The sequence below is a fragment of the Struthio camelus genome, chromosome 2 (assembly GCF_040807025.1).
Source record: "Struthio camelus isolate bStrCam1 chromosome 2, bStrCam1.hap1, whole genome shotgun sequence".
Lineage (NCBI taxonomy): Eukaryota > Metazoa > Chordata > Aves > Struthioniformes > Struthionidae > Struthio > Struthio camelus.
This window is the reverse complement of record NC_090943.1, coordinates 93,530,900-93,541,573: the sequence shown is the minus strand read 5'-3', so window position 1 is coordinate 93,541,573 and position 10,674 is coordinate 93,530,900. Positions and strand designations below refer to the sequence as shown.

Here is a 10,674-nt window from a genome sequence, read left to right as displayed (position 1 = left end):
ACCGAGGATTAAAAAAAGCAAACGCCAGACCAAGCCTCCTATATTGGGCACATCATTCAGAGAGTAAAAGAATAGAAACCAAATGGAAATGTGCCCAAATCTGATGACACATCCTTTTAGGTGCACATTTTATTGCCTGCACACAACAGGTAATAGCATAGGAACTCCTGCAAAGGTGTTCACTTACACCCTCTATCACCAGGCTATCCGAACAAAGTGCATCTTGTAGCAGAGCAAGTACCAGCTGATTAACACAACTGCCGGAGCCCCAGGTGCTACACCACGTACAAGGAAGGCAACGCAGTGCAGACATGCTGGTGGTTAACCAGTAAGAACCGACTCGCGGAAAGACATCAGGAATTTCCCAAGGAGAAAGAGAGAGATGTTCTTTAGCCAAGATTCAACCATCATGACTCATATACCTTTACTCCATGACATGCCTGAGTGAACTCAATGGGACTAACATCACTGAGGACACCTTAAACAAATCTGAAACAAAAGGTTTTCCTTAAACTCAAAGAGAAAAAACAAGAGTATCAATAGAATTAACTGGGCTAATACATGTAGTGCATGAATGGTTGCATAACAGGTTAATTAACATAATATTGGAAATCAGTTAATTATGTATTATCTATACAAAAATATTAAATATAGTATGCTAGTCTGGGAAACATTACTTTCTGTTCAACATCCAAATGACAGCAAGCATTACATTTGGAATTATTTAATCATTTATTTTAATATACTGCTATACAAGGAATGACTCATCCTGAAATAATAGTTTGTTTCAACATAGTCTAAGTAAGGACTCCTATGACTTGGTAAAGCCTTTTAACACATTTGAGACTTAGAAACTTTCCTCGCAAGCCTACATAAATATAATCACAGTGACAATATGTCTTTTCTTGTGTCATGATTTCCAGTTTGTGCGTCTTTACTGAGGGCCAACATCATTTAGCAATGTTTTAGTTGCAACTGAAATGGATGATGTTTGAGTAAAATATGGAACATACATTTTGAAATTAATTTTTAGCAGCTAAAGAACTTTAAAATATATATGTGTTTATAGGTACATGTATATTATATATTTGTGTATAATAATATATACACCCACGCATGTATTATTTTAATGTTTAGCTTTAATAGCAAAAAGTACAGTAGAATTCCACTGATAGCAAGATTTGATTCTAGATTATCCATAGAAAATTGGTGCACTTTTTCCGATAATCAATATAAGCTCAAAACAAAATATGATACCAGATAATTCTCTGCTGTAGTCTAAAATTGATAATCAATTTGAACACCTAAGTAACTGAATGAAATCCACTATAGTAATCAAGTAGATGCCTGATAACGAAATAATTCCATTGGAAAATGTTATTGAGTAAAATTTTGTACCAGTCCCAACTACATGAGTGTACAACATTTAGCGTAAGGGCTCTCAGTCCTGACTGGAGCCCATAGGTACTACTGGAGTACAAATAATAAATAATAGTACATGTACTGTAAACTCTCTAAAATCAGCAATAATACCAAGCATTTTCCATTTTTGAAACACTATACAAACATAAAACTGTTCCTCACAACACCCCTGTGAGGTAGGTACAAAAGTATTACCCCCTCTTTACTGATGGGGTAATTCATCCCAATACTACAAGGTGCTAGTTGACTTTGCAGGGGGAGTTCACTCCCTCCTTCCCAGAGGCCCCAAAAGTATTTAATTATCAAGCAGAATCAGAGTTTAATTAGTGACTTGCCCACATCCCTAAAATGTGTCGGTGGCAGAGCCTGAAGCTTTTGGCTTTCAAATTTATCACTTGGTCAATTGAGCCATTCTGCCTTCTGAAAAAGTAAAATACTATACCTTGGTGCTGCAACATGCACTAACATACTTTTCGTCTAACAAAACTGCTGATACCTTTAGTATCTGCAAAGGAAAAGTGTTTGCCTGTTAGTGTCCGGCTTGTGTAGCAGTTATCACAGTAAAAGTCTCACATTTTACTGCTTTTGCACGTAAAAGTTACAAGTTCTTTTATTCATTTATATGAAAAGGGACCGATTTCTCATATGATGTAGATTTGACATCAAACCCTAAATTAAGGGACACAGTCATCTTTCTCAGGTTCAAAACAGGACCTCCTTTCAAATGGGGAAAACCTTGCGGTGTGCATTAAAATATGAGTATTATCTTTTCCCCCTTACTTTAAAAACATAGTCCAGAGTGCTTTTGCCTAGACATATTTTTAATATAGGATATAGCTAGCCATTGTTTTGATGACATCTAAAAATAAAGCAAGACAGCTGAACCTGGAAGCTGTCCCTCTTGCACCAGTATAAATCTAGAATATTTCCACTGAAGCCCATGGAGTCTCCAGCAGCGTAAAACCAGGCGCAGTGAAATTAGGATCAGGACCTCCGTCTTCCTGGCTGTCTGTGGCTGCTCTATAGCACCAAACTAACAAACTTCGTGCCTTCATCTAAAGGCATGAAACGTACCAAACGTGTGAATGGCACGTTTGTTAGCAGATCCTGTGAGCTAGGCACATACCTGATTATATCACTGATGACTTCGTCATTCATTATGCTAGCGTTACACACAGATGTAAATAACAGGCAGCTCTTTTGACTTCTGCAGAATTAGAGAAAAAGGAAAAAAAATAAAACACAGTATCTTCCAAATGACAGAGTATATGCAGAGAAGTAAATTAAAGGCAGCACAAATGCAGCTTTAGGAAAACAAAATATATGTCAAGAAAGAAAGGACAAAATTGGTAAGGGAATAGATATTATATTGAGGGCTAGTATATACAAAAGAAAAAAACAAGCAGAAAGTAGTTAATGTCAATCATTTGTCATAAATGCTCTCTTTCTAGTAACTCATGGAAAAAAAATTAAGTGAATAGTTTGAAAGCCTTGCTGTAATTTTAACGTTGTAAAATAACCCTCCCCACAAAAAATCATAACCTGAAGTTTTTCCGATTATAGAGTTCCTACATGGCTCTATTTTTAAACATCAATAATTCAGCAGCCTCTGACCAATTTTATGTTTGTAACACATTTTATTATTTGATGTCTTCCTATAATAACAAAAATAGCCCATACATATTTAAAAATAGATACTACTTCTGCTTTCATCTTTTTTTTTTGGGGGGGGGGGGGAGGAAGGAGAAGGCAGGTAATTTTCCTCTTATGTTTCGAACAGAATCATAACTACCAGTGCTCTTTCGCTTTCCTTCTTTTTTGCACATCGCATTGTCTCTCAGCAAGGCTCAGGGATGAATGTGCAGGGACACAAGCACAAGTGCAAACCTAGGGCTGCGGCTGAGTCACCAGAGGAAACTCGTACCTTCTTTGGGTAGGTCTCATAAAGAAGTGTATCTTCGTAACAAGGCCACGGAAGGATGATTAGTACAGATTTTTCTTTTATTTATCTTTTGTCCATTTTAAATGCAGTGGGGAATTCATCACCGGATTATAACAGCTTGAAGGTTAGTCAAATATACAGCTTTCTTGCAGGAGATATTGCATCACATGCCTAACCTTAAGAATGCAAATACTCTCATTTAAATCACCATGAAAAAATAATTTGCTTAAAGTTAGACGTGCTTTGATCAACAAGGGACAAAAAAAAAGAAAACCACAACAACCCCCAAAACGTGGGTTTTCAGGTACAGAATATGTCATTTGGAATGAATGGATGTGAGTTGTCACTTTTTTTTTCCTTAGTATTTCAGAATTTGAACTACAGCTGATAAATTTGTTTCCAAATCTTATCATGCAGCGTAACATGAATATTAGGCAGATGTTTGAACAACATGAGAAGGAAGCTTTCTTTTTTTTGTAGGCAGCATACGAGAAGCATTGAGAATTGCAGGCCATTTGACACAACAGTACTTCCAAAGGCTGCTTTCCCCCCTCAAAAATGTTTTTTCCTTCTACTCTCTTGTGACAAATGCTCTTAAGGTTTTTTTTTCTTTTTTTAATTGAAAAGAGACTTTAATACTTCTACCCCTTTGCACCATTAATATATACTAGAATACCATTTGAATACAAGGTGTCGACCTTGTTCCGATTTTCAGATGTGATGATTAGAAGTCATTGACACCAATCTACCACAAGCGACCCTAGTCTCATATCTTGCTCTGTTATTAGAATAATCAAGGAACGCAATTCAGAAATAATATTACATCCTGCATTTTATTCAATTCCATATGACAAAAATAGTAACCTAGACTAAGACATCCATTTCAATCAGTAGATGTGTCAAGCCAACAAGATTTAATAATAAAAAATATTGGATCTAGGTAACAATTCCCAGCTGGTTCAGGGAGGCTCCTAGCCCTACATGGTATCGCAGTATAAAAATAGTGTCTCTCTTCACCATGCAGAGAGGAATGACCTAACCCTGAATACAAAATGGGGTCAGTCTTACTGTACCATCATCAACCATCTTATTTACAACACTTTACATCTTTTTTCTTTTTTTTTTTTCCTTTTTCCTTTTTTTCTTTTCCTTTTTTTTTCCCTTTAAGTTATACACATCCTTTAGGGAGTAGAGATAACACTACATGGTACCAAATACTAACAAAAAAAAAAGTCACACCAAAAATGACACAGATAAATAAAAACATTCAATTGCTGAAATACAGCAACATTAAGCCACCTCAGTTTTCTTTTTTTCCAATGCTTGGAAACACCCCTAACCACCCACATAGCGTGGTAAAAAGATGTTACATTGTAGAGGTGTTGCAGATATATAATTTTGTTTCTATATAGACGTATATATCTATATATCTCTATCTCACCACTGTAGAAAACAGAGCTGTATAGTTCATTGTTCATTTCCAACAGAAATAAACAGCTAGTAAGTCTTTGAAACTCTTTTCACTCAATTACACGATGGCAGAAATAGTCCATCCTCTTACAGTAATGGTTTTTGTTGGATAAGAAAGATTGTCCTATTTTTCAGTCTCAACTGAGAAGACCTCACAGTCTGATTCTTTCTTCGGGGGCATAAAACTCCTTGTGCTGTTACCCAGCTACCCACAACGTCCCTCAAACAATCCGGCTGGACGGAAGTTCATAGTGTCAGACTCCACCATGCTTGTAATGCACAAAAATGAGGTAGTACACAGAATGTTTACTGTTCAAGTTTTGATTAAGCCCCAGCCTCCTCAGCATCCCCAGCCTAGCTTCTGAGTGGAACCATTCCCTTTATTTACTCGCTGTAATTTAAACAACGCAATCAACATAAAATTATATTAGAGTAATCAGAGTACATTGTGCTTTGGAGTAATCTGAGAAGACAATCAGCAAGAGTTGGGAATAAATACAGGATATTTCTACGTTCCTACTGCTCATGCTGCCCGAGACTTCCTATGTTGTTCGCAGCGTTATTAGGCAGTCAGCATCTTTCTTGTGAGTGTGTGTGAAAGAGAGAGAACAAATTACAGTAAAATTAATCCTACGCAATATTCTCCTTAGTCTATCCTAGGCTTGTATTAATATCGCACTCCTCAGATAAATTTATCAGAATTCTGTTGGGAGTGGTCACGCTTTTAAATAGGCTTTGTAGAAAAATTAAATGAATCCTTTCAGTTTAAGAAACGGCAGGCCCCCTTTTTCCTACGGATCTGACACTTTTCTGTGGCTTTTCTGCTTAGTTAATAGAGATCTCTCATTGCTTGACCTTAAAACAAAACGAGAAACTGTAGCAGGGTTTTCCCCCATATTCTTTAAGTCAAAGTACTATTTATAAAATAGTTTACATCTTTGTTCAGTTGCAAATTATAGACAAACCTCCCTAATACAAAATACTAAAAGTGCAATAGTATAAATTAAGAGTTTGCAACCACATTATACAAACATTACCTTTTTATTGTACAGCTTTGATAACATGAAGTATTTACTCACAACTGTTTATAATGTTGTGAATAATTTATAGTTCTAAGGTTTGTCTGTAACTTGTTTTCCAATCATTGAGCTAAAGTCCACACTACATTTTTTTTTTCATTTAATAGAACAACTGTCCACATAGCAGCTACAAATACTTAAATAAAAAAAAGTTTGTTACTGACAGGTACTTGCACATGAAAAGCATGCTATCTTTCCCAATAAAACTTCACAATTTTGCCGGTATGGAAATAAACCACTTACTGATAGTAAAACAAAACTTGTTTTAAAAAAAAAAAGAAAAAGAAAAAGAAAAAAAGAAAAATCACATAGCCAGATGTATTTTGCAGTACAAAAGCTTCATTTAAGTTTGGGGCTAGTATATTGTCTGTTACCCGCATAATCTTAACATTATAAATACTACAGACAAGGATACTGTAATAATACACAGCATTGGGGTACTAAATCACTTATTTAAGATTAAGATTCCTAAAAACATAGTCCAAGTTGCTAACTAATTTGAACAAAACCAGCAAATAAGTGTGACAGAATGCCATAATGAAGCCCCCCTTTCTCAGTTGAGAGTAAGTTTTGTAAGAAGCAAAGTGGACGTAGTCTAGCCTCTTTTTGTGTCTAATGAAGTTATCCAATGACGTTTTGTTTCTGTTAAATTAAAAGGTTTCAAAGTTCTCGGTAACAGTCAAACTCACTGTTGAAAGAAGTACCATGCAGATCTTGCAAGACAACTTTTCAGCAGCCACAAAGTTATGTATTTCTGCTATGGGTAAAATTTTAAAGGGAACCTATGCATTTAGGTCGGGAAACTAATGCTTAGCTTTAACAGCTGTACATGAAACAGAACAAATGTTGTGTTGAGTAGTGGTCCAACAGTTAGGCGTAATGAATGCCTTTAATTTATGCCAATCTCTTTATTATCCTCAATAAATCTGGTGAATGGACGACTGGCTCCAGTTTCAGAACTTGCTTTGTCCAAACCAACAATGGGAGGGCTGCTGCCAGTGCGAGCTTTGTCCATGCCACTGGTAATGTTACTTAAAGGCGGGATGGCACCTCCGCCTAAACTTACTGGGAGCTGGGGAATGCCTCCGTTCTGTATGACAGAAATCTCATTGTTCTTCATAGCAAGTCCATTAGTGATAGCTGCAGCATATTGGTTCCAAAAATTGGGGTCAACATTCATGGCCCGAGCTGCCAAATCCTTCTGGAACATTTCGGAGAACTTCAGAGCATCGCCACCTAGCAAAGCCATGGGGTTTTCCACAGAGAGCCGGCGACCACGTCTTGCAGGGGCGTTATTCCACATATGAGTTCCCATGTGAACCTGCAGAGAAAACAGGGACAAGAAACACCTCCAAATTAGCCCATTCTAGGAAGATGGCTCACTTTCTGCTACTTACAGTATTGTTTATTCTTTCAAAAATGTCTTTTAATTCACATTGAAAATAAACCAATTTCAGTTAAGACACTGTTCTAAGGCCCAGTCAACCTATCCAGAAAAGGTCTTTGTTCTAGTTTTTCAATGTGTATCCGTATCTTCTCAGTGAAAACAAATACAGCACTGCAACAATGCCATGGTAGGCATCCTCTCAGGTTAGAAAACTTCATAAGCGACATGGAAGTTCTCATTTTCTGAAGATTACCAAGCACATTACTTGTACTAGAAGACGCACATTTCCTCTGCCCTTCCCCTTTTTACAGCTTGTCTGTAGTCTAAAAATTTAGTCTGATGTCACAGGCATCAATTGTGCTAAATATTTTAAGAAAAGTTTCAGGGCGCTGAAAAATGCATTCCCCTTTCTGTGTCTTGATGGTTATACAGATTGTGGAATAAGAGGCATCAGTCCTGCAGTAATTCACTACGAATCAGTGCGAATCAGTGCGAATCAGCTTTCTAGCGTGCAATGACTGCAAAGCAGAATAGAAAATGGGATTTTGTGAGAGCAGCACCCAATGAGCCAAATGAGTTCTGGGTTTGTAGCGAGCCTATTCTGCACCACTGTTCCACAAGTCCTGCCAGAATATGTCCATCTGCTGGCTGCCTGTGCCAGCACGTTCGTCAGGTGAGTTACCATACGTGCGTGCACATACACCTGGAGCCAGTTTTCAAATACACAACATTGTGCACCCATCTTCCAGCTCCTATCTTTAATACAGTGGAAGCATAATAAACAACACCATAACAAGCAAGTGTTTCCTTCAGTCTCCCTTCTCTCCTGGCTTTGGGGTAAACAATGTTAAAACCTGCTAAGCTCAGATACAGTGCTTCAAAAACCCCAGAGTCTTCACAGTTTTATTTGGCCTCTTACCTTAAGATTCCCCTTTGTGGTAAAAGCTCTACCACAGATTGTGCAACCAAATGGTTTTTCACCAGTATGGGTGCGTTCATGTATCTGCAGTGCACTTGCTGAGGAGAAGGTCTTCCCGCACGACTGGCAGTTGTGCTGCTTGGGAGTCCGGCGTGGGGGGGGTGCCAACATGGGGGTGATTCCCGGACTCATCACTGTCTGTGGTGCAGCAGGAACCTGGATTCCAGCTGGAAGCGAGGGAACCTCACCCAAAGAGATCGGCTTGCTGTGACCATTCACTTCCATTTTGATCATGGTAGGCGCTGTACTGGTGACCAGGCTAGGAGTACTTTGGCTGGGACCTAGAGTAAAGTTGGGTTCAAATAACTGAGAAGGCAGCTCTTTCAATTTGTGCGTCAGTAAGTGCTGTTTTAAATTACCCATAGTGGAACACCCACGATTGCAGACTGTACAAACAAATGGACGTTCTTTAGTATGGCTGCGGTAGTGAATTTCCAATGCACTCTTACAAGCAAAAGGCTTGCCACAGATATTACAAACAGTACTTTTAAACTTACCACGTTCTCTGTTCAGGAACAGCAGGCTAAAAGGAGCCTCCTCTTTGATGACCGGTCTTCCCGGGTTGGTGGATGTCAAATCTAATGCGCCTCCATTTTCAGTTGCGGGTGGTGGACTGTCCGGTTTTTCTGTCTTTAATTGTATTTCTTGCGGTTCTTCCTGGTTGCTAAGACCCGGGGATTTTGATCGAAAACTTTCACTATTGCTATTTACAGGAGACAAAGCTTGCATGGAGGAGGAAGATTCTGACATTGCAGGGCTGCCTGCACTCTGGCTTTCAAGATCACCGACAGCCGATGAGGAGTCATTGCTCAAATGGTCACTTTCCCCTGATCCATTCTCTATGGATTTTAAACTGGTCAGCTGCTGACAGTTCATGACGGAATCAATCATTTTCATTTGATTCTCCAAAGCAGCAATACTAGAGATCACAGAAGGCGGTGAAGAAGGACACGACCCAGAGTAAGAAATAAGGGGTTTGGATGAGTCACTTGCTGTGTCCTTTAACTCTGGGTCCTCTTCCATAGAATTTTCATCAATATCATCATCAAAGTTGCTCAGCGTGTCGACGTTCTTCTCATCGTAGGAAAGCTCTGAATCCATGGCATCTTGGAAGCCCTCTGGTAGCGGCGTGTTTGGAATCTGCCCACCCATATGCATACGAATATGCTGCTGAAGAACAACGGCATTTGTAAATTTCTTCTGACAAATGGGACACGAATGCTGTACCCTAAGTGGTGGCTTCGCTCGATGAACTCCAAAATGCGTTTTCAGATTGCCTTTTGTAGTAAAGGCACGTCCACAAATTTTGCATTTAAATGGTCTTTCTCCTGTATGCGTTCTGTAATGCATCTTGAGAGCACTCTGACAACTAAGCACACGGTGACAAATGACGCACTGATTTGGATCTGTCATCTTCTTATCAATGTTCTCTACTAGCTGTTGTAATTTTGAGGTTTCTGATGTTTGCATAGAGTCTAGGAGACCACCGAATGGAAACTTTGCCTTAAACTGGTCAGACATTGCTGGAAGCACAGGGTTTGGGAGGCTTGTTGAAATGCTGCTGTCCGTAACAGCAGTAGGAATTGAAGACGTGGAAGCTGTGGAAACTTGCCCACCCACAGTAAGGTCTCCGAGCCGCGTGTTTGTGGGAGGGAGACTGACAGGTTCTGCTTTAGTCAGAGAGGAGCCACTCTGAACCGGCTGCGGGGATTCGGCAGACACTGGAATGCCCGCTTCAGAATTGTTTAGGCTCGGGGATAAAGAAGTGCATTCGCTGGAGGCAGGAGAAGGCCTCTGGGGTGACCTGCTCATAGGAGTAATACTTGGAGAATCTCCGTAACTGTTCACGCCAGGTATAGTGGGAGGCAACTGGAGCCCAATGGAAGTTGGGACAGTTGGTAAAACAGGTTTGCTATCTAACCATGTTGTGACCGGCTTTTCTGGGGGCAGTGACATTCCATATGGGATTCCAGAGCAAGTGGGCACATTATCGAGGTATTCTGGAACAGGATATGGGTTCATCTGAATATGAGGATATTTCTCTTTGTGCCTCTGAAAATGTACTTTCAGGTTGCCCTTTGTGGAAAAGCGGTTTCCGCATATGTTACATTTAAAAGGTCTCTCCCCTGTATGTGAGCGGAGGTGTATTTGTAAAGCGCTGTCACTTCCAAAGACCTTGGCACAAAATCGACATTTATGTTTAAAAAAGGGATCCTCAGAACTTGACTTGGGTTCAAACACGGACACGTTTGGAGGCTTTCCTTTGCGGTGCTTCATAAGAGCAGACAGAGGATCTAATGCATTAGCCGTTGCAGCAATGCTAACCAGTGGATTGGGGAAGATCACACTATTTGATGAAGTCTGAGGTAGAAGTGGGTTTGGCAGGCTGGAAACT

At 39.4% G+C, this 10,674-nt stretch overlaps 1 protein-coding gene across 2 annotated transcripts in view; it reads right to left on the bottom strand.

The window, feature by feature from the left end:
- Nucleotides 1–6,185: 6,185 nt before the first annotated feature.
- SALL3 (spalt like transcription factor 3) overlaps nt 6,186–10,674 on the bottom strand; it is a 21,221-nt gene continuing 16,732 nt past the window's right edge. For both annotated transcript variants that reach the window (XM_009677720.2, XM_068931597.1), the window contains exons 2-4: nt 8,777–10,674; nt 8,220–8,560; nt 6,186–7,234 (exon numbers count right to left, since the gene is read on the bottom strand). The exon at nt 8,777–10,674 is cut by the window's right edge. In XM_009677720.2, coding sequence (XP_009676015.2) covers nt 6,803–7,234; nt 8,220–8,560; nt 8,777–10,674 — 2,671 coding nt within the window. In that variant the 3' untranslated portion in view covers nt 6,186–6,802. The remainder of the gene's footprint in view (nt 7,235–8,219; nt 8,561–8,776) is intronic.